At 40.1% G+C, this 24,427-nt stretch overlaps 2 protein-coding genes across 7 annotated transcripts in view; one reads left to right on the top strand and one right to left on the bottom strand.

Annotated features, from left to right (window-relative positions):
- Positions 1–8,956: 8,956 nt before the first annotated feature.
- On the top strand, positions 8,957–10,695 carry LOC113173960 (small EDRK-rich factor 2-like). Its single transcript, XM_026377568.1, has 3 exons — positions 8,957–9,108; positions 9,842–9,950; positions 10,264–10,695. Exons 1-3 carry the CDS (start codon positions 9,102–9,104, stop codon positions 10,334–10,336), a joined length of 189 nt encoding a protein of 62 aa, XP_026233353.1. The 5' UTR covers positions 8,957–9,101; the 3' UTR covers positions 10,337–10,695.
- A 5,668-nt stretch (positions 10,696–16,363) lies between these two features.
- LOC113174256 (semaphorin-4B-like) overlaps positions 16,364–24,427 on the bottom strand; it is a 45,268-nt gene continuing 37,204 nt past the window's right edge. For all 6 annotated transcript variants that reach the window (XM_026378091.1, XM_026378087.1, XM_026378086.1 and 3 more), the window contains exons 10-15: positions 23,893–24,043; positions 23,299–23,509; positions 22,828–22,943; positions 21,926–22,083; positions 21,309–21,400; positions 16,364–21,118 (exon numbers count right to left, since the gene is read on the bottom strand). In XM_026378091.1, the coding sequence (XP_026233876.1) occupies positions 20,346–21,118; positions 21,309–21,400; positions 21,926–22,083; positions 22,828–22,943; positions 23,299–23,509; positions 23,893–24,043 (1,501 nt within the window). In that variant the 3' untranslated portion in view covers positions 16,364–20,345. The remainder of the gene's footprint in view (positions 21,119–21,308; positions 21,401–21,925; positions 22,084–22,827; positions 22,944–23,298; positions 23,510–23,892; positions 24,044–24,427) is intronic.

The raw sequence follows: 24,427 nt of genomic DNA, 5'->3' as shown, positions 1-24,427 counted from the left end.
CTCACTCAGGCCACAGATGTCATTTTATTCAGGGCAGACGCCTTCGTAATTCTGCAGCTGCACAACATTTGGGTTTCCAGAAAGCAGTGACACAGAGGGAGAGTGGATGGACTGAATGTTCTAAAAACAGCCAGCCAGTGGAAGAAAAAGGAGTACATGCTGTAAAAAAACATCTGCCTTTCTTTAGTTTTTAAACAGCAAATGTAGCGTATTTTCTGTCTCAAGTAATATGAGGCTTTGTGCAGCACAGTACGTGATGTGGCTTGCCGGTGACAACTATCATAAATTTGTCAAAAGGTTTGGTGGATCTCTGAGCCAGGTTAGAGCATGAACGAACCTGCACAGTGAAGTGACGCGTACTGCCATGGACACGAATGAAGGTAAACTTGATTTTCCACCTGAGTAATAAAGGTCAGACTGAACAAGTAATGTTATCACCCCATACTGCAGATTTATTGCATTGCAACAAACATTTGCAGTTTTTTGTGTTTGATTCAACATTGTTTACATCCAAACATACTTTGTGTATGTGGAACACACTATTAGCTTTGTCAGAATCGGCTTTGTAGAATTCAAATACTGATGCTCTAACATTAAGACATGAAACAATCAACTCCCACCAGTGGCGATGCCAGACTCTGCGGGGCCCCAGGTAAGAAGGCTCATTAAGGTCCCTTCTCTCCCCCTCATCCACTTACCACAGTCCTGGTGTTGTTTTTTCCTTCCTGTTAAATTTTGTATTACATTTCTGGTGACTAGAATGGTACAGTATGCTCATTTCATTTCACTAATGGTTATTGGACCTAATGCTGCACTTTGTCACTAAACATTTCCTTTATAGGAGATATAAGTAGGTTTATAGTTGTCACTGGGGTTTAAACAGTGACAACTACCAGAATATCACAAAGCAAACAGGAAGGAGCCTTCCTTTGGACAACGACTGCAGTGATTAATATGTTTCAACTTGAGGTCAGCTGACTACCTGAATGAGCTGAATGACCAGGTTTTTCCATCAATAGTATTTTTGCATGAGACATCAGTTTCACACCAGAATCCAGACCTTAACCCCACTGACAATCTTTGGGATGTGCTGAAGAAGACTGGGCATTAGGCAGTGGTCTGATACCATCATTAGTACAAGGGCTTGGTGAGAAATTCATAAAATAATTAATAAATTTGGTGAAGATGTTTAAGCTTGCCATTGCTGAGTGTGTGTTATAATCAAAGTAGAAAGTGGTGCAAGAAATATTACAGTGTACCTTTTACCCCCAAACCTCTGCCTGCTTTGCCCCTCTTGACAGAGCACCTTCGACTCCCACACACTGTGTTAACTATTCATTATTATCCACATTAGTATAGCTTTTATAGCTGATGTACCCTGGGAGCAGCAAGATTGAAGAAGCAGACTGCATCTAATTCCACACTTCATAATATTTGTCTCCATCCATTCTCTCAGGAAAACGGCACTGTGGATATTTGTTACTCTTCACACTAACAATAATGGCCTTTACAGTAAAGAACCAGTTAGCTGTACTCACTCCCCTCTGCTCCAGTCCTGAGAGCCCTGTCTCAAGATGGGTAAGGGGCTCCCATGTGTGCTACCACTCAGCTAATTAAGGCCTGGTAAAGACAAGTTGCCATGGAGGAGACTCCCACATCTGAGATGCTACTTTTAGAATCACTCTGTTGGGAACAATGGTAGGTTCATGCTTAACATTTATATATTTTTTGCTCATAGAAACAATATAACACGTACACACACACACACACACACACACACACACCAAGGTTTAGGTTTAATGTCCTACATTCATTTCTCATGACTGTCACCACCTTCTGACTCACCCCTCTGGCCCTGCTGGACATGGACTAATAACAAAGTTATATTGACTATCACATTACAGATCACTTATTGAATCTCATATTCCATCCCATAATTTTTGTAACCTTCTGAAAGTGACAGTCATTCACACCAACTTTATTGAAAATGTTATCCTCTGACTTTTCACCCTGCCTTTCCAGCGCCTGGCCCTCAAGCATGTGTAACGTTTTTTTAAATAATTACTAACATGACTGTGTTAACAAGCTCAGTGGCAATGCTGACTTGCTAATATTAAGCAAACATAATGCTGTATCAATAAAGTTAGTAAGTGAGTGCTAACATTAGCTTTAAACAGAGGCTGAGCTCCGAATCTCATTTTCACCAAAGTCATTAAGGTTCAATAACTGGGGGATAGCGAGTGTCTATATATCCATTCATCCAGTCCGTGACCAAATGTGCTAGTAAGTGTCGTACAGTCCTCTATATCACGCTGGCCGTACATATTTGTCATGAGAGTGAAAGAGACCAAGAAGCTCAGCAGAATCAGTAGCATCTCATGCATACCGAGTGATTTCAGTGAGTCTGCACTGCATTGCCTAGATTTCACAGAGATGGAATAATTCTCTCTACTTTACATGCAGAGTGGGAAGCCGTCAGTCTGACTGTCTGTCGCTGGAACTAACTAGGAGACAGCGCTGAGCTCATCCGGAGCAGGAGGATGAAGAGACCAACAGAGATGAAGGCAGAGACAGCTTAAAAAAGTTAATGACACCTGTGTGCTTACTGTTGTTCTGGTGCAATTACCCAATTTCCAAAATCAGTTTGATGTCGGCCCATCTAACCTTGTCATCTAGTACGCAATCCACTGTTATCCGGCCATCCCTGGGCGTAACACATCAGCAGAGAAATTGCTGTTACCCTGGCAACGAGTCAGACATACATCATCTGGACAATGTCATGATTTGATTTCATTATCATAATGATACCCATCTCGATGTAAGGCCATCTTACTCAGCGTATTGACAGTGTAAGCGATGAAAATCCATAACACGGCATCATGGACCCGTCTGTAGGCTTTGTTCGTTTTAGTCAGATGTCTTAAATATAGAACAGAATCAAATCCCAAAGTTTGCCGACTTGTTTAGTGCACGCCTTCTTTTTGTGCTGTTAAAAGCAGGTTATAAGTGACATACACCAGGATACAAACATATAAACAAACACATCAGAGCACACAGTGTAATTTTAGGAGAATAAAGCCATAATTTTACCCTTGGATGGCTGCTATTGTTCCGTGCCAAGTGAAAGAACATTTAATTAAGCTGTATTGGAGGACAGGTCATCACATTTAGCAGCACAATGCAATGTATAACCTGAAGTTAAACGGGGGAAGACGGTTTGAGATCGAATTGAATTCATTATTTTATGTTATTTTTAACTCACGATGTTAACACAGACACAGTGTTACCTTTCTTACTAAAACTAAGATAAATGAGGTTGAATCGTACTAAATCACTTTTCTAGGCCTTTTTAGTGTGTTTCGTTTGCGCTCATGCACCAGACCCGACTTTTAGGAATCATTTTCTCTGTGTTTTCAGAAGGTTACGTATGTTTGTGCTCCTGTCAGTGAAACTCAACCCAGTCTAATCTCCACCCCTGCTAGTGTTTCCATCGCACAAGGTCAACCAGTGCAACATCTGCACTGCACTTCACCAGAAAATACCTTGATGCTCACGTGTCCTTTTGTCCCTAAATAACATTTGATTAAATAGACCGGTTCCCCTCAGGCCCTGTGGTTAAGACCTTAGATAAAAGGTAAAACAGTGGGTTTGGCAAAGTGGCTTTGAATCAAGTGAGACAGGAGAGGAAATGCTGAAGAAGAATAGGAGAAGCTAAACTTTTCCTCCTCCACCTCTCTTTTTGTCTGGTGGACGACTCACCAATGCGTTATTGTTCAAATGAATATTTCAATCTTAATAACAAGGTTGCTTCAGTTAGTTAGAAGAAAATAAATCAGCAAAATGATGTGTGTTTGAGACTTTCTTCTATCACTTCACTTCAGGCTGCGCCCTCATACACCAGCCTTGTCAAGCATTTGAGACACGTGTTAACATGCCCTATTTTCCTCAACAATATAACACACTAACCCATTTAATGTTCTTTTCCACGGTGTAATCTGTGTTGGTGCTGGAAGCTTTATGTTCACGAGAACAAAGGTCCAGGTGAAATGAATCACTGCGCTGCACAATAGCGAGGGTGATCCCCATGAAAGCCGACTTCTCCCGGCCTCAAGAAACAGCAAATGGGAAAATTTGTTGTTTATTTTAGATTTTATGTTTTAGTTACTGATGTGACACGAAAGCAAAACGCTATAACCACACCTTGAAAGTTGGCTCTGTCTGAAATACCTGGTATATAATGAGATAGTTGAGTTCACACAACTTCAGACTGAACATAATCTACCTGCAGTACGTTGTCTATGTCTTTTACAGTATTGTATATCTGATGATATACCTTTGTACACATAATATAATAGTTAAAGCCAGTAAGCGTATAGTCTTACAGTATATTAAGTATTATCACAGTATCACTGCAATGAACCATATGCTATTTTAATATGTTTTTGTAAAATAAGCTCTCATTGTCAGAAAATGCAGGGTTTCCGGAGGAGAAGAGAACTGGGCTATATGTACCGTAGTTTGCAGTACAGTTTGAGCAACATAATAATTTAATAGGCTCATGTCAAAATTAGCTCCAACAATCGGGGCACGAGGGACATTAATGCAATGCAGAAGATGGAATCAGCAAGCCCCATCAATCATTCATGACAGCAGGCAGGACTCCGGCAGCGTGATGGATGGCAGCGGTGAAATAAGACAGAGAGGAATGCACCATATGTCCAACTTGTCACAGTATGTTTATACTGCCACACATCAGTGCTTCACTACTATATGATCAGCGTTTGCAAAGGCCACTCTCAACAGCCTCTGCATGAAGAAGGTGCAATCAAATGTCAGCTCCTCACATCACATCCGCACCTCACACATGTTAGCTCCTCACATCATGCCATCATCAATTCCTGATTTCACAAAACATCTAACCTGTTTGGACTAAAACAATTATCCATTAAACAGCAATCGCTGTTGGTTTTGTATAATTTGACATGCAGTACTTAACAGTCCGTACTTAATAGTCAAACATGCACACACACACACAAACTGAACTATTTACTCACATGGATATGTGAAAGGATGTCTGTCAGTAAGTGTGGAAATGTGCAGGAGGTAATGAGAGTGCAAGGCCTCACTTACTCTTGATATAAAATCCTGCAGATAAATATAGTTTGAAATGAATGGAAAGGTTTTTCATTCCCATCATCTCCCTTGGATTAAACTGGAGACACAACTGGCAACATGAGGAGCTGCTGAGTAGAGCAGCAACACTCGCACGAGGACTGCATTAACATTTAGGGGCTCTGCAAAGCAGAAGCAGTCAACATTGTCAAAATTACCAGGTGGTGATAATTGCACTGGGAGACAAAAATAGTTTGCTTTAAGCAGGATGCTGTCACTGAAAGCAGCTGTGGGGAAAACAAGTCAGAGGCAGACATCCTGGGCCGTCCTGTGTCGCCACCAGCCCAATAAACTGACCGCAGTGTTTGACATGCTGTTCTACTACATGCTGTTAAAATCTTCAAGCTCCAGCATGCAAGTGCCATGAAGATACTGTGGCTGTTTATCCAACTGATCCTCTGTTTGCAGTTTTTTATTCTGTATTAGACATGCAAAAAATGTTTCAGTTATAGGACATAAAACTCAACTTTCTTTTGTGTCCACAGCAGGAAGCTCGACTGCATGTGTCTACATAAAAAAAACAAAGAAAAAGCAATACAATGTGTATATGAGTCATCGAGCTGACAAATGAATGCAGTCAGGAAGAGGTTAAACTACTGAGTTTAGTGATCACATTATGCATCTTGTTTTTCATATGTAACTGTTGATCAAAAGTTGGATCAGTTGTAATTTCTGCAACAGTGAACATTTATGTTTCCCACATGATAAATACCAATGACGTTGCTGATCCATTAATGTCGATATGTTGCCTGAATTGTTAAATTTAAAATACCTGCAAAACTAATGACACTACCATCGGCTGCAGCTGTACATTACAAATGTACCTTGTAACAAAGTACATATAAACAGCCGACATTATTCTACTGGCAGCTATACTTAATTAGCATGACTGCAGATGCTTACTCTTGTTTACATACTAATGTTACTGTTTATAGTAACAACAATTACACTGCAATAATGATATTTACTAAAGTAAAGAGTCATTAGATTTTTTTTAATTATATGCTATGCAGTCAAACATAATAAATTATTTATGTGTAATACAATGCAGGAACACAAACATTTTCTACTCACAGATAATCTCAGTTGTGATATTTTGTGTTTTTTAGATAATAATGTATGACGATCTGTCACTGATAAATCTGAGGAAGCTAAATAATTATTTTGACCTTATGGCTTTAATGAGAAATGTGACAAAAAAAAGGAGGCTGTACGTGGGCTCTACGGTTAAAGTACGTTTTTAGCCGAGAATCCATCAAGAAAGACATCATGCAGAAAGCTGTAGCAGCCTAGAACAAACTTAAAGCATGTAATTAAACTCAAAGAAGACCAATCTTCACTCAAATAGACTGCTGGCTAGACAATCACAGCAGCAGTGTGATGGCTCATTGTATTCAAACAGTAATTATGTCCTTAAAATACTGTATTTGTCTTTCAGCAGGGGACCCAGCCCTGTCTTCAATCTCCTCCCACGGCTCACTTCCACCGCTATAAAGACATTTTAGGATTTTTTTCCCAAATTAAATATGCAGACATTATTTTTATTATTGTATTGCCAACTATAGACTTAAGTTTCCAGCTCATCTTTAAACCAAGAATTAGTGTTTACATATTTGCTCTATTTGCATTTTTTCCAGAGACTAATTATATCATTTTTAAACACATCTGTCATATTATTTAATTTTATATTGCTGCAGACAATCACAGACAGTATTTCCCTTGAGTTGGTGGAACTACTTGACTGTACCATGACCTATAGTACCTTAGTCATGTGCAGGTCCAGCTGCATGCAGTAGGTTGTCTTTTTCTATTCATAGTTTCAGTGTCTGGTTACAAGTTCAGTTTTGGGCAGACATGACTCAATCCTCTTTTTAACAACCAGACAGTCAATAAATTTACTCCTAGTGCTAGGAAAACAAAATGTGTTTTTGTTGTAGAATAGAACTAAGTTCTAATTACTATTGAGAAGCTTTCAATTTTCACTTTAACTTGGGCATGGGCAATAATTTTTTCTTATCAGCGAGATCACACTGTGATTCTTACACAAACTTACTTTTTTGGGGTCTCTTTTGTGAAGCACTTTGTAACTTATGTTTAGAAAAGTGCTCTATAAATAAATGTATTATTATTATTATTATTGTTATTATTATGTCTAACTTACGCCATATACAACAGTGGAGTAAAATTCATCACTTTAAATACTTAAACCATGTTTAATCATCACAGTGTAACACCAAGCCAGATAAACAGGGATGTGAAACTGTCCATTTGGGACGCACAAGTTATCGTGAATCAACTGCTTTGGTGCAAAGAAAATGGCAACAGATGCAATGGAGAGGCAAAAACAAGACAACCTCCACAAAGAGAATTTATTTTACATTTGGTGATCACAGACATGTGGTGAGCCTTCCTGATATATTCTTATCAAGTTTTGTGTTTTGTTAGCGTTCTTATCACCACTGGTAGCGCGAGGCAGTAGCTGTAGCCCAATCTGTTTGCTCAGGTAGTTCCTCCAAGATAGAACATCAATATGTGTAGTTACCACCAGGACAGCTGGAGCGCAACAACCCAGATACAGGACCAGTACCTACTTCATTGTACAAAGAGTAATAGGAGGCACTGCAAGACCCCCAGCAGACTAGGGTGAGTGTTTCTGACCAAACATAAGGGCCTGATGTCCTCTAGTACAATCTCCAAATGCACCGAATGCACCAAATGAACTGATGCTGTGGGCCTTGGGTTCCTCCGGAGTGCATACAGGCATGTGGGAGCCGTACACACTTCTGAGTCACATTATGAGTTGATTTGATGAAATTCATGTAACATGAATGAGCCTGTGGTTTTAATTTTTCACTTTTTCACTTTTATGGGTTGATGATTATGGTTTGCATTGACTGTTATGTCATTTTATTCTGAATAAATTATACTATGTGAGTGAGTAAGGATTTGCCAGAAATGATGTGTGAGCTAGGGAGTTATTCACTTTTTTTAGTAGTGTATTTTACAAGAAATCTATATTTGCAATATTTTCACTAAATCTAACTCTTCATTCCTTTCTTGGGTAACCCAGGTGAGGCCATTTCTAAACTCTATTCTATTTTAGCAGAGTCTGCCACCTGCTGGATCGTTTATAGAAAACTTTCACAGCTGCAAATTGTGACTCAGAGGCACTGTACAAACACTGAGGGTAGCCAATACAACAATTTGGAAAGTCCTGAAGGAGAAAGAAATCACTGGTATACAGAGCAGCATACAGAGAAGTAGTCGGTCAAGGAAAAGAACAGCAGATGAGGACAGAAGCACTTTGACAGCTGTGACGAAGTTAGTGACATCACCAACAAACAGGTATATGAAGGCCACACCTCAAGATGCAAACCCCTCATCAGCTGTGAGAACTGTAAAGCCAGGAATGGGAAAAAAATACAAACAATTCAATAAATTACCAGGCATCCAGAGATATATTTGAGCAGAGTCTGCCACCTGCTGGATCTTTTATAAAAAGGCTTCCACAGCTGGGACTTGTGACTTTTCAGTGAATGTGTCTTATTGGACCTCGGAATATGCAGAAAAGTAGAGATAAGCAGGATAGTTTCATCGACTAACGTGACGGGATGGCTTGCATGGCTCAAGTCAAAGCAGCAGAATGAATCAAGAAGTGTATCGGGGTGTAAACACGTTTATTATTATTATTATTATTATTATTATTATTATTATTATTATTATTATTATTATGTTGCAGTCGAGACGGCGCATGCGCAGTGCGGGTCGAGCCAACGGAATGTTCTGGTTCCCGTGCGGAAGTCTCGCGCATATTTAGCAGCTACAGTTAGCAACCGAAGCAGAAGGAGCGACGGGAGCGAGCAGGGAGCCGGCGGCCCTTTGGCTGAGCTTATCTGGATTTAGAGCGAGAGAAGCATCAAATCAAAAAAATGACCAGTGGGTATCGACATATATCTTGACTGTAAGGCCTTCGTGTACTTTTCTTGGATTGCATGTCGACCGCGCTGGCTGTTTTTGCCCCGTCGTTAGCCGTTTCCACCGCCGACATGGGTCCTGTCTATTTGCTGAAACAGATGGGTGACATTTCGCAGATTTAAAGCATTTGCTATTAAGCGACACACGCCACTGTGTTGGGTTTATTAAATCAGACGGGTTTGTGCTGTAGTGTGTGTGTCACGTAGCTGTTTGCTATTCTACAGTATGTAACAGACAGTCGTATGTAATTGTCAACATCGACGAGCCAGTGGGTAGATTGTTGTCCGGCTGTTAGTCCAATCCTCGGCCTGCAGTAGCTGTTCAGCCACAGTTAAACATCACTCGGTAAATGGACATCAAGGCTGCTTGTGCCTGTTACTTTATCCAGTTTTTATCCACTTTTTCAAACGTGGCTCTGCCTTGGCTGCTGCGACAGGCCGTAATGGAAGAAGCTTTGCTGCCCTCTGTGCTGTGGTTCTGTGAGCAGGCTCTGCCACGTCGGCTGCTCTCGTGTTTTGCACAGTTCTTACTTCAGCTGGGTTTTTTTTTTTCCACCCCCGTTTGTAAATAGACTGTTTGCCTTCATATTTCTATTATCTCCGACAGACACTCGTCTTTTTTGTGCATCCCGTAGAGTCAGTGGAGATGTTTCAGTGTGCCATTTGTTCAGCTGTTTCTTTTGTGTGACATGCAGGAGGAAACCAACGTGAGCTTGCACGTCAGAAGAATGCCAAAAAGCAGACTGAAACCAGTAAAGGGAAAAGGGGTGATGATGGGCTGTCTGCTGCTGCACGGAAGCAGAGGTAGGCACTGGTCTCTAGTAGAAGAAATGCTGTGCACTTAGCAGCGATGTAACACTGTTTTATTATTTCACTATTTGCTAGTTGGGACTTTTTTTTTGCAATATATTTCTAAACTTCCTCATGATGTGGTTATGCAATGTACAGTTCTTTATATTAATAGTACTGCAAAACCCTGCCTTGTATTATGTTGTGGTTTTGAGCAACCTAAGTAGTTTTAGTTTGATTCTATTCTTGTTTAAATCATTTCGGATGTTTTCGCTATCTTACAGTAGACGTGTCTTTAACAAAGTGTATCCTGTCCTTTCTCCCCAAGGGATGCCGAAATAATGCAACAGAAGCAGAAAAAGGCGAATGAAACTGGCAAACCAAGTACGAAGTCTAAGTAAAGAATGAAGCTGGATATTACTTCAACTCAGTGTTTCAAGAACTTCCCACGTTCAGCATTCTTCCTGACATTTATGAGAATGGATCTGTCATTTTTGTCTAGACTCAATCTAGGATCCTGCATTCTTTCCTATGGCAAATGACATTGCTTGTTGGATTTGTTATTTTACTCAGTGAAATTATGTCTGAGCAAGTTAGCGGTTGTCCCACGTTGGTGCAGCATGCAGGGGAGCATCAGTGGTGTAAGGAGCAGGAGAAACACGAACAATTCTCGACACAAAGCGTCTATGTAACAGTTGTGTAGTTTTGTAAAAAAAAATGTCCCCTGTTGGTTTCGAATAAAGTGTATCTTTTTAGTTCATGCTTGCTTGAGTTATTCTCAGTTCTTGTTTGTGTAGTATTTTACGCGATTTAAGAATCATCAGGAAATCAACACAGGATGTGTTCAGATCATTTCTGTTCATGTCTTAGAAACCCTAAAAATGGACCATTGCTAAGAAACAAATGTATCTACAATAGCTGTAGAAAGTATTAAAGTAGTTTTATAGCTTTGTTAAGATCTATGTTTCATCAGAACTGTATCACTCATCTCTACAGACAGTTCATGGACTTCCTGGTTAGATTTTTTCCCCACATGCAGTGTGAATTGTGGTATGTTAAACACAAAGTTGTGTGCATTTAGTCTTCACTAAATGTTTTAGATTTCAGTTATCTGAAGCTTAAAACAACTTTGTGTTTTCCCAGTATTTAACTGTTCAGTGAGTAAAATGTCAAATTAATCCTTTAAAATTCAGTTTGTAAAATGTGAAAAGGCCATGTCAAACACAAATATGATGAAAAGAAAAACAATTTCACAAAAGTTAATAGGCTAGGCATCAGCTTGCCTGTGTTTAGAAATATTGAGAATAATTTAAAAAGGATTGTTACTGCATCCTCTCTGCTCTTATAACAGGTTGCTATCAACATGATGACTTCTTGAAGAAACGGTGTGAAGCAGGTACTGTACATTAATGCGCATGGCTTGTAGCCCTGTTCTATAAATAGCGTATAGTGTCTGGCATTGTGTGTATGAATCCACAGGCTATTTTGGGAACAGTAAAACTATACACAAATTCATGTCAAATCCCTGTAGCCCACAAGAAGAAGGTCTATTTGTAGCTTCAGAACAGCAGTGAAACATCAGCCTGTCAAGAGGTCATCTGACTTTTGTGCACCCTCCCATATGACAAACAAAACAATATCACTATGCCATACCAAATAATTAACTGGCAAAATGCTGTGTCTTGTTACATAAATATACATCTTGTTAGTACTTATAAGGGCCAATTTCCATCAGTAACACAAAATATAACATACTGCTCACAGAACTCATGGTTCAAGAGCCAAAACATCTGTGGTCTGTCTGCACTGAGTAATCCTGCAGTCTGATGAGCCAGATATACTGTTATTGAACCAAGCACACAAGCTAACAGCATAAACCACCAGGTGGAGGCATATGCCATGGTAGTTTACAGAAAAACAAGTACTTAGAAATAATTTGTCAGAAAAAGTATGAAAGCCCATTTCTGCCACTAGTAAAAAAGGTTTGTCATGATGGGGAAAACAATAATAAATCACACAAACAATAGTAAGTCGAAAATTATGAGATAAGTGGGAATTTTAGACTTTTTATCTCATAATTTTGGTGGAAATTGGCTTCCATAGCGTCCATACAATTATGCAGCTGAATAATAATTACAATTAGAAAGATTCGAACCTATCGTCCACTAGACTCAGCTCACAGCTTTGGGTGGATCTCACTTAAAATTAAGCATAAGGCCCGACAGACTGTCTGTGGGTTCTGGCAGGTTTTCTTACAACAGACCAAAAGAGGAGCTCCGTGTAATAAAAAGAAAAAGAAACAACAACTAATCTCATTAAATTCATGGAAGAATTCATCTATGCCTCGTACCACAGGCTTTTAAGGTTGCTGCAGTCAACGCGCTGAACGCTGAGTTAATCTTATATATCAGAAGATTCCAAGGAAGAGTTATGTATAAATATAGTCTTCACATGCACACAAAAGTTGGTTACGGAGTTCCACAGGGTTACGTGCTTGAACCAATGGACACAAAGGGATAATAAGTATTCAATACAATTTGTTTTCAAGTGATATACTTAGGTCCCCCCTTGGGGCAATTTAGTCTGTTACCTCTGTACATTTCCATTGCTATGCAGATCATATCCAGCTATATTTATCTATGAAACCAGAAGAAACTAACCAATTAATCAAACTTCAAGCATGCTTAAAAAACTTAAAGACCTGGATGTCCTCTCATTTTCTACTCTTGAATTCAGGCAAGACAGATGTTATATTGTTTGGCCCTAAAAACCTCAGAAACATGATATCTAATAATATTCTTATGCTACGTGACAAAGCATTGGCCTCAAAAACAAATGGGAGGCAGAGCCTTTAGCTATCAAGCTCCTCTCCCGTGGAACCAGCTCCCAGTTCAGGTCAAAATCATAGTGTCATTATGTTATTTCGTCTATCCATTCAAATGCTACCATTTGAATGGATAGACGAATGCTTCCTCGAATGCTTCCAAATGCTTCCTCTTTTCTGTACACCTCTGCAGGTATCCCCAGCCACAGAGCTGTATATCTCCAGAGCGCAGTTATTGGCCCAGTTACACTGTAAAGTGTCTAGAGATGACTTCTGTTGTGATACAAATAAAATTTAATTGAATAAATGGAATAGAAACATGCAAAAATATCATACAACGTAAAAGCATTACTATGGGGTAGAATTAATAATATGGGGTTAGATGAGTTAAAAGCATCATCCATTCAACAATATTAACTGATGTGTGAACATCCAGTTTTGATAAGAGATGAGATGGTGAGGGACCTGTGAAGTTGGGTTTCAAACGATTTGAAAGATCTTCCAGTTTCTTTCATTGACTGTGAGAAGTAAATCTGCTCAATTTCACAATCAATAAAGCCAAGAAATATGCAATGCAGCCAGCTGAAACGCAGGCTGACTGTAATTGTTTTCAGCGCTGCGTCAAACAAAAGGCATCAGCGATTTGTTAATAATGAATTGCAAATTACCATTGATGCTGCTCATCAAATGGTCAGTGACAGCAGATGAGTGGCTCGTGTTGAAAGTAAATGGGAACTGTCACAGGGCATCAAAAGAGAGAGAAAACGCTGAGATCCACTGGGATTCAGACAAGAGAAGACAGACATGGGCAGGAAATATGATTAAAAAAAAGATGAGAATGGATATGTTTCACTTTTTGTTTTTATTAACTCAGAGTTCTTCTGAGTTAATGCAATCTATGATATCCACAGCTAGGATATCAGTAAGGTCATAAAAACAATCACATGTTGAAGCTACCATTGGATCTGGATACTGAGTGGGGTCAGGTTTGGCATGTTTGTGAAAAAGTGGTGGTGAACTGACCATCATGGTTGAAATTGATGAATAGGAATGGGAAGAGCACTACATCTGAAACATGACACACTGTCAGTGGATGTTTGGGGGAGATTAGTAAGTCTATGATTTCTTACGCAGCGAAACTGTCTTTATTGTATTTCAACTGGCATATTGTTGCCATATTTGCTTTAATATTTATCTATTTATATTTCAGTGATCACTATGGTTTGGTTTTGTAGATATTTATTTTATTGCCTCAGTCACAAAGTACATGTGATGATCTAAACACATAGTTTACCTTGAAAAGGATCACTGTTTTCTTTCTGTTCAGTTCATTTACCTTTTTTTCCTGCTTCTCCCACAGTACTATTCATTTTCCCCACCACAAGATGTCCTCACTCTGCTTCCTCTTCCCTGCTCTAAATACACCCCTGTTGAGTATTGTCTAATCAGCCAGACTGACTGTCAGCCACCTCACCTGTTCCCCACCGATCAGTTTCACGTTCAATGGTTTGCCTACAGTTTGCTAAAGTTTTAATGTTCCAAACACAGATGTTGCAGAAAATTTGACAAACATTCCAGCAGGAGAAATGACTGGAAAAATGGATGAAAACACCAGGCAGGAAAAACCATTACCATACATTTCTATCTTCCTTGGCAGAAGAAGTAAGCTGTCAGCTTAGAGAGTAGGTTTGCACAAAGGTCTTTTGTGGGGAGGTTCCCTAGTTACCCAGAGGATTCATTAACAAATGTATTTAATAAAATAATAAGGGCCCTAGATAGATCCTTGTGCTACACCACATAAAATGAAAACTGCTGGAAGTTAAAAAATTGTTATACAGTACTCATATAGTTAATTACCTGTTTTTACCTGTTTTTCATTTTTTGTTACGTTAAGTGAAAATAACATCAAATATTTTATTTATATTTGATATTCTCAGGAACTTTTATCTCTTCTTTTTTTTAAGACCAGATGGCCAATTACATTTAAAAGTTGCCCCCACTTTAAATTCTTTTAAGGACTTCACCATTGTGGACCATCAAATGGACAGATAACATCTGTCAGCATGCAGTAACGACAGATGATATATTTTTTGCTCTCTCAGAGAGCAAGAGACCATCTGTAATGTGTCCTTATTATAATACAGTAAACAGTGAATAATCTGAACAGGCTAGATCTTTGCAGATGTCCTATTTAATTATTGATTTTCATAAAGCTGGAAAGGGTTACAAAGTGATGTCAAAGTCTTTTGAAATTCACTAGTCTACAGTTAGACAAACAATCTACAAATGGAGACACTTTGGGACTGTGGCTACTCTACCAAGAAGTGGGCGGCCAGTCTAAATGACCCAAGAGCACAACATTATTAATCATCGTCATTAAACATTATTAATGAGGTAAAGAGACAACCCCGAGGGACAGCAAAAGATTTGAAGGGACTGGCCAGCTTGCAGTGATTAGGGGGAAGATGAATTCCCAAGTGTATCAAAACATTCTTCAGGATAATGAGAATGTCTGTACGTCAGCTAAAACTCTGTAGTAGTTGGGTGACGCCAGTCCTCTGTGCATCGTGTTGTGTGCTGGGCGAGGGGGCAGTATGTAAAGAGACAGGAAGACACTTAACAAGTTGGTTAAGAGAGCCGGCTCCATCCTGGGCTGCCCACTTGATTTCATCAAATAGGTGGAGCACAGAAGGATGCTGGCAAAACTGACATCCGTCATACTGTGAAGATTGAGTAGCTATTTTAACATAAGACTATTACACCCCCAGTGGAAGGAGCGTGACCGCAGGTCATTTCTCCCCTCAGACTGTACAACATATCACTGCAGTAATACACAATTCCACAGTGAATATGTAACTTAAGGTGTGATGTAATATGCAGTATTCACATTCATACAATAGTCATGGAAGGTGCAATATTCAATAATCAAAATCTCCCAAAGCACTGTAAATATGTACATTTGTAGATATTTCTGTTTGTTTTTTCTCTAAAGCTCTTCTTGTGCTTGTTTCTGTTACCTTTGCGGCTGTAAACATGGGAATTTCCCACTGTGGGAATAATAAAAGTCTATCTTATCTTATCATCAGTTTGTATTTGACAAATGCCTCAGGTGAAGAGTGTCTCATCATCTTTCTATGTAAACATTACTCCATACCTGGTGGCAGCTACACAGTGTCCACAGGGCTGTCCTGTGAAACTGTGTGTGTCCTTGAGCAGTGTGCAGTAAAATTAATAAACTGTTAACTATGTTCAAGTCTCCATTTTCACAACTGGTCAATCAGAGCTTCAACGTTATGTTCCTGTAGGTTCTTTAAAGGTACATTACAACAGAATAACTAAACAGAACTAACTGCTACATTTCATAATGATTTTGAGTACCGTATGTAGTACTGATAGTATTGTGATCTTTAGTTTGGTTTTGTTTTTAAAAACGTTGATAATTCCTCTGAAATTAAATAAAAAATTGTTACATTTAAAGCCATTTTAAAAAAAGTAGGAAGACCAAACTCAGCAGTTTCACTACATAAACCGAACTCACACATGCATGTGTCAAAACATGTATTTTATTCATTTATCTTAAAAAAATTAAAATAAAGTGCTTTTATGTACAATAAAAACAACAGTCACAATCTCAATGATACAAAAAATACAATTCACAATGTTATTTGTAGACAACAAATAATAAAAAAAAAAAAAAAAAATCATGCAGGCAAGACCACATTTGTCAACTAAACGCATGGTGTTCAGTATGCTGAGGCAAAGCTGCGGCTGTGTCTCATGGCTGAGCTGATATGGAGGATTTGGAGCGGTGTTTGCATCCTACTGTAGCACTACATTGTCCAGCACAAATTATTAATTACTTCTGTTGTGCCGTTTCTTTGTAGTATGACTGTGAAACTAAATGTGAAAAGATGTTGCAATGAAATCGCCTACCTAAGCCGTTTTAGGAAAATAGTCTGTAAAGGTTTAGGCTGTAAATGTGATATAGTTGGCTACATTCATGTCCAGTACAGTATGTTCATTAACACTGAGGAGCTACTCAAAACGAAGCATTGATCACCACAGGATTATTTGCTTTTAAACGAAAAGCATGTCATTAATAAATACACACAACTTTAGGAAGCGGTTTTACTTTTCTAGCATCAATAACAAGATCAAATGGCGTCTTAGCTTCAGTTTCAGAAGTCTCGAGCTTAAGAGATTCTTCACTATCGAACTGTTCAGAAGTGTTTTCTATGCGACTTTTCACACACTTTTCAAGCAAAGACAGAACTTTTACAAGAGTCTGAGCAGCTCCCAGTTTTGGTGTTTGCAGCTAAAGTTAACAGTAGCTTGGGTGAATCTGTAAATCTAGAGTTGACCCGTGTTGTGGAGTTAAGTGTGCCCGCGGCGGGCTACAATCACGCCATTCGCCACATGTCTGTTGGCGAGGTCACTGCTGGGTATTGTACAATGTGGCACGTGGCTAAAGGCAGAACAACTTGATGTCTAAAAGGCATTTTGAACTATGTTGTGAGGTTATCCATCAGGCATATCAAAGCAGGTCATTTAGCCCATCTCCTTGGTGTCGGAGACGATGTTCAACACAAAGACCTTTAGAATCTGATTCACTCGCATCCATCCCTTGGCAAATGTAAGACTCTAGTTAATTTGGTCAGTCTCATCTTACAGGCAAAGTAAGACATTAAAGAACATTGATCCCATAACTTTCAACTACCACCAGCAGCTGGTTAACTTTCTGTAGCTTAGCACAAAGACTGAAAACAAAGAAATAGCTATCGCGCTCTGTCCAGTACAAAAATCACAAGACCAGCACTGATCACATTTTAATTTAAAAACCTAAGTGAAAACAAACTGTTGCCATTTCACGGTGGGTTATTTATCAGATTATCCTCATGCTATGCTGCTCAAATCAGCTGCTGGCTGTAGTTACATATATTAGTATTTTAAATCATTCCATGTTTTCTTAAAATATCAAACTAATTCAGCATAAAACATAAAAACAAACGCTTTGACATGCTTGATAACTAACAGCGTGGTGAGAAACGCACTGTAATTTATGCAATTAGCTGAAGTAGGCAGTAATGCACTATGAAAAAAAAATATCAGCAGTGTTCACTCTCTAGTTTCAAGACTATCTCTACAACACATCTTGCACAAGGTCCCTTAAAAACACACAATATTAACTACAGATACTGTACACACACACACACGCACACACATACACACAAAACTGAAGAAAATAGGAACACTGACCACTGTTGCGCAGTATGCTGTGCAATTACTTTGTCAACTTGTAACAGTTACATAGCATTTTGTGTTCGAAATAGCAAAATTATATTTCTTTATGATACTGGAATATATACTGTTGTCTTAATTGATCAATACAGTGAATTGTTGATGTATTCAAAGACATGTGGTGCCATATTGTCTCTAAGGTGGTGTAAATGTTTCTCATTCAGATTTACACAATGCTATCAGCTTTCTACTTCTTTGGAAAATTCTGTTTAAGTCTCAAAAGTCTAAGCAATGTGGGTGCTAGAGCGTTTGCAATGGCTGCACTGGTCCCTGTAATAGCTGCTTTCTAAAACTCGTCTTCCTCAGCAGCCACAGTGTGTCTCTCAGTAGTTGCATTTCTTAGAATATGATCCAATTTTTGCTGAAATGTGCAAACCTCAAAGTATTCAACACCCTGATTACTTGTGCTTTCACATTAATGATGCCTTGACACGTGACTGACCGCAGTAAATGCCTTGCATGGTGTAGGAAATGCAACCTGGTGCGTTGGGGATTATACTGAGCTAACAAATCACAGCATTGTGCAGCCACAGTCTGGAGAAGAGACCACTACACCTTATCTCCACTAGAGCAACAGTTACTAGCTGATCTGTGACTTTGACATTTTGAGTGAGCTTATTAGTATTTAGGCAAAAAGACTTTATTGTTAGTGTCTGTTAGACTCAGTCTGCTGTACTTGTTCCTGTATGTTTCAGTGTGAACACAGACGACTCCTTTAAGGGTAGCTGTAGGAAAACAGGGATATTTCCTCCTCTGACAAGCACAAGGCAACTAATCTCTGTGTCACATCCTTGGTCCCAGTTCAGATTTTACATAAAAATCTATTTTGTTCGCCCAAAGCTGTTAAAAATGTTTTTTTATTTTCTTTAAATAAGCTAACAGTCTTAATTTTCTTCCACTTTCACTTCACATTTGTTACTTAGTGCCACTTGTTGTGAAACCAGACTCTGGTTCCACCACTATGTGCTCTTTGACTGTGATCAATGCTAACTAAAAGCATGAGATGGGTGTGGTCATAACAGAATGGCACTATTGCATTTAGATAAGACAATCAAGTTTTTTTGGCACAATGCACGATGATTTCGGTGCTGCCCTGAACATGGTAGAAGTGTGGACGTCCACCTTATTTATTTTTTTTTCCTTGGCTCTCTAATTGTAATTACAGGTCTCTTTTCCACATTCACCTCAAAAAACAGGATGTTTCAGTCACTTTTTAAACGCATATGGTTCCTGCAGATCAACGTCTGTCTCAGCCAAGCAGAGGTGTGGCACAACATTCTCTAAATAGTTCATTGTACAGTTTTGTGTAAATGAAACACACTTTCCTTAAACATCATCAACAACAACAACAACAACAACAACATACATTCAGGAGGTAAATGTCAGTATTTAGGCCCTGGAGAATAATTTATGATCCAATTTTTGATCATCTTTCTTAAAGTTGCAGTGATTTTTGTTGTTATATTTCCAACACGTTCAAGAGGGCTCTCTTTACCCAAGGTGTGGCGCGCTCTCCTCGTCTGCCTCGTCCGTCTGTGTCTTCATCCTCACACAGTCACGACATTTATTCAACAAAAGGGAACAAATGTGCTTCTGACTTATTACGTTAGGTGTGGATCATAATGAACATGGACTATGTGTACTATAGTCTCCTAAACCCGAAATTCGGGTCATTGTCGTTGGCGTAGCTTGGTTCTAGTGTGCATAACAACACAACAAGTGTGGCAGCCATCTTCTGCAGAGCATGTGCAAGCTTACACACACATAAATGGGGCTGGGCAACACATCAATATTTATAATTTATCTTCTATTGATTTTATTACTCTATGTCATGTGATGGACATCAACTAGACTATTTCATGTTGGTTTCTTGCATATCTAAGAGATAAATATTGATATAGGAGGAAGGTCTTTGTCCTCCATACTGTTCAGCCCTACACTAACACACATATTGGTTGTTGTTTAATGGCCGTGAGAATGGCTCAAAAAAATCCTAAATAAAGAGACAGTTCATGTAAGTATCCTCAGCAGCTGCCATGGTTGGGTGATCCTGGTTGGAACCGGAGTGTTGTGCTGCTTCCTCTAACCGCCCCATACAGCAAACAGGACCGACCTCTAGCTTTGGAGTGGAAATGGTTAAATGAAATGACCTCTGCATTGATCACAGAACAAAGATGACCAAAATAAAAGATGTGCTGTGATTTATGTCAGGGTCTCCTCTCCTTTGCTCTGTGGCCTGTATTCTTCAAGGAGATACAGGATGGCAAGTTTGAGCGAATGCTGTCCTCTCATACAATTGAGTCCTTGATTTCTGAGCCTAGCCTCACTCTGGGCCGAGGGCAAGTTGGGGAGTACTCCACGTGGCTCTCCTTCACGTTGAGCGGCCGCCTGTCGGACGACTCGGAGAAGCTCTTGCTGTTGTCTGGCGAGGACTCGTGAGTGGGTGTGCTGCAGATGTAGTTGTCATTTAGCGTCTGGTAGCCCTTGTGATCCGAAGTCGAAACAGGGATGGTGTTCCCGTTGAGCGGTAAGCTCTCGGCAGGCTTTCCCACTATCCTTGGCTTCTTCTGCTGCATGTTAGGGCACTCGCCCTGCTTCAGCATAGACTTCATGTGGTCACGGTTCCTGTAGATGACGAACAAGGAGAACACAACGAGAGAGAAGGCCAGCAGGGCACACACCACAATTAGTTCGTTCCAGTATGTCTTTGTGTGAACCTGCTCCGAGCGAGATTTGCCGGGCAGGATGATGGTCTCCTCTTGCTTGACATGCGGTGTGCGTGAGTGACCAATCAGAGTAGTGCTTTCCTGACGGGGCTCTGCCCTCACACAGTAATTGGCCAGCAGCTGGCGGAAACCCTCCTCCTCTGACCAGCACTCATAGGTTTCCACCCTGTCGGGCTGAGCCACCACCACCAGGTTTCCCTCAGGGGTAGCGTAGAGGAACTGGCTGGCGCTGTCACTGTAACGCCACCTCCTCTGTGCCAGGTTGGACCTGAGCTTACAGGGCAGAACTCTAAACGTGCTGGCTGGGATTGTAATGAGCTGACAGGGGGATCCACCTGCAAAAGAGTTATAAAAATGTTGCTTCAATAACATTTATTTCACTAATCGTATACAGAACAGCTCCATTTAAATCAATAGTTCAAGACTTTTGGTTAAATAAAAACAGTAGAACAATTTCCCTGTGAGTAACAGTGTTAAGAAAACAGACTTTAAATAAAAACAACTGCACCAAGATAACACACTCACGAGAAGCTCGTTGTCGGTTTGATCCAGTGCTGGAAAGCGCCCTGTTGCAGATCGCTGATGTATCAGCCTCCTCCACATCCTGCTGCCAGTGACTGAGGCGAAGCATACCAAACAACAGGGTGAAGGTTAGCAGCTAGAGGGAGAGGAACCTTGTACAGATGCACTCGGTTTACTCTCTCCAATTATAACACCTCAGAGTGTAGCTTTAGTGGAATGACTAAGATTTCTAAAAACTACTTTTAAGGAGAAGTGAACACTTTGTGCTTGTAGCACAACATATATTGTGTGTTTATCTGGTTCATATCTCCCTTTAGATGTTGCCTGTAAAGTATACAGCGTATAAATGGGTATACTGTCAGTGTACTTATCAGCCATGTAATCAGCACGGCTCTGTGGAGGAGTCCACCACAGTGAAACCTCTCCCCATTTGACCGACATGACATTTGGTACAGCTATTCGTGGTTACCAGAGGATGAATCTTAATAATGCTGGTGATCCCCACAAGTCAAATTAGTTTGATATGTAAAGTTAAATATCTAGTGGTTAGAAGTAAACACTTAACGGTTCCAGTGCTGCAGTGTGTTTTTACCTGAGGTTACTTTCATGTGGGCTCTCACCTGTCAGATAAAGCCATCCTGACGTCCCAGCACTGCTGTCCAGTCCAGGCGCAGTAGGGATCTCTGGACAACACACACTCTCCACAGCTCAGGTAGTTGGAGCAGTTGGCCACAGGAACCTCCACCAGCCCCGAGTAGGAGGACACAAACAACAGACCCTGCAGGTGAGAAACACCATGTGAGAGTCTGCATGATGTAGACTTCTCAACAACGAGTGAGAGCCGGGCAGAACAAGGACATCTGATGCCAGCTGAGTGATTTGGTTGTGGTCTCATACACATGGTAACTATGATCACAACAGTTATGACTTTTATTTGTTCTTTGGTATTTTTAATACTTGTAGACAGTACATTCAGCATTACATATGTCACATAAATGCATTTCCACCAATAATATGACGTTGATATAGATGCACCGTTTACTGTCTGTTCCCCAAAATGCAGGCTATATTTAGGCTAGTTTTTAAGATAGGCACGTAAAGTCTGTTTTAGTATTTCATATCCTTATTTGGAGCTAAGAATATACTCCCAGAAAGTATCTTGGACTTTATTAGAATTACATAATCTTAGATAAGATTGCAGTTTGGTCTGGGGAGAGGCCATTATGTAATAAAGAGAGAAAAGGTAATGAAATTTAGCTCTGGGTAAAATGCCAGAGAGGATCATAAACTCAGTTCCAGATGGTGCTATAACTTACAGGAAAACTCAATGGAACGGCCCCTGTGGAAAGAAAATGTTGTAGCCTGGTTGTGCTCGGTAAATACAGCTCTTCCACAACTTCACCACTTGTTATTCAATTGAATTATAAAATAAGTAAAAGGACAAATCACTTAATATAATCTGATCCAACCATTGACAACAATCATTCTGCATAAGTGAGGTGATGACAGAATTATAATTTACCCTCTGAGCATCGAGTTCGATGTGTTGCACAGGCTGAGGCTCAGGAAACAGAATGATCTCTTCTATGATGTGCATCTTATCATTGACATTAATGGCTTTATGGAGTTTTCCATCATCTGGAAAAAAAAGAGAAGATGACAGTAAGATGAATGTTTGTGTTAGACAAAAAGCACATCCACTGTTTTAGAAAACATGAAGAAATCATGTAGCGGATTTTGTGTTAATAGTGTATAGCTATTTGTTACATGCATGTGTTGAGAGGTTGGGACCTACAATGTGCATTGTCCCTAAATGAAGCGCAGCTGATAGACCAATAATGCTACACCCGACACAGTTACCTTCTTAGCAAACGCCTGTGCACAAATAGGCAAGGCCTGCAGGATGGGTGGGAATATGTGCCACCTCAACATGAGACCGTGGCCATATCTGTCTCAGTTTCCAAACCATAATACTCGTAGTATCACGATGTACCTGTTCCAATGAAGAGGACATCATAGGCCCTCTCCATGCCCTGGATCTTGTGCACTGCGATCTGTGTGTAGCGCACACTGCGTTTCAGCAGCAGGGGCGCGCTGCGGATCACACTGTCCATCAGAAAATGGTCCTTGACAAAGTTGAGCACTTTATCAGGCATGTGCAAGGATGACTGGATACCCATTTGCCTGGCGTGGTTGGTCACACACTGTGTGGGAGTAAATCAGAGAAAATTAAGTTTAGGGCGAGGTATCCCTGGAAACTGAGACTGAATACAAAAATTGTAGACATTATTATTAGTAAAGGCATGTTGAGCAACAGTACCTTTGGATTCCAACAAGCAAAAGAAAAACATCTAGTTTACATTAAGCTCACTTGTTGAACAGCCCAGAAATCGATCTACAGGAACAACTAGATGTTTTGCTGCAGACTCCCATACATTTCTTTGTACTCGTGATTTGTATCTGTTATCTGAACTTGAATTGTTCTCACTGAACAGAACTTGATGCTACTCGAATGAACAGATGTTCAGACTAATTGAATTGTACTCTTACTTCTACTCTGTCACAGGATATTGCTTCCAATACTCACCGCCCCAGGACGGGGTTCTGGCACAGGGTGGTTGTAGGTGTACCACTGCTGGGTCTCCCTGTTCACCTCTCGGTAGCGTCCACTGAAGGCTCTTTCCACCTGGGCCATGGTGAAGGCGCACACCGCTGAGCTGCCGGAGGCTCCTTTATACCTGTGGATAAAGGAAAACGTTGTCATCACACTGTGGCCTGTTAAACAGAAGCTTTAGTCAAAAACTTGGACTCGGTTTTTACAGTATGTTACCATTTCTTACCCAGTCCACCCTTTGTGTCAGTTGACTGGGCACCTGAATAATTTCCTTATTATTAACAATCTTTATTTTGTTGATACATTAATTAGACATCGTGGTTGCATGAGCTTGTGTTGGTGTTTAGAGTCATTACAGCTGCTCTAAATTCAGAGGAGCCAAGGAAGAAAAGGCAACGGGCCAAGTTTCAGCGCAAACAAACTGGCTTTAGATGCCGTGTGTGTGAGCGAGCTGTGTAGATTTAATGCGTTTGTGCGTAAACAGAAACTGTAACTGTGCCACGAATCT

This window comes from Anabas testudineus, chromosome 3 (genome assembly GCF_900324465.2).
Source record: "Anabas testudineus chromosome 3, fAnaTes1.2, whole genome shotgun sequence".
Lineage (NCBI taxonomy): Eukaryota > Metazoa > Chordata > Actinopteri > Anabantiformes > Anabantidae > Anabas > Anabas testudineus.
Note: the sequence above shows the minus strand (reverse complement) of the source record. Positions and strands in the feature narration are given on the sequence as shown.

What these genes read in the sequence shown, in the direction of transcription:
- LOC113173960 (XM_026377568.1), top strand. An exon ending in GCTGCTGCACGGAAGCAGAG is followed by an intron (nt 9,951 to 10,263) that starts GTAGGCACTGGT and finishes TTTCTCCCCAAG; the next exon opens with GGATGCCGAAATAATGCAAC.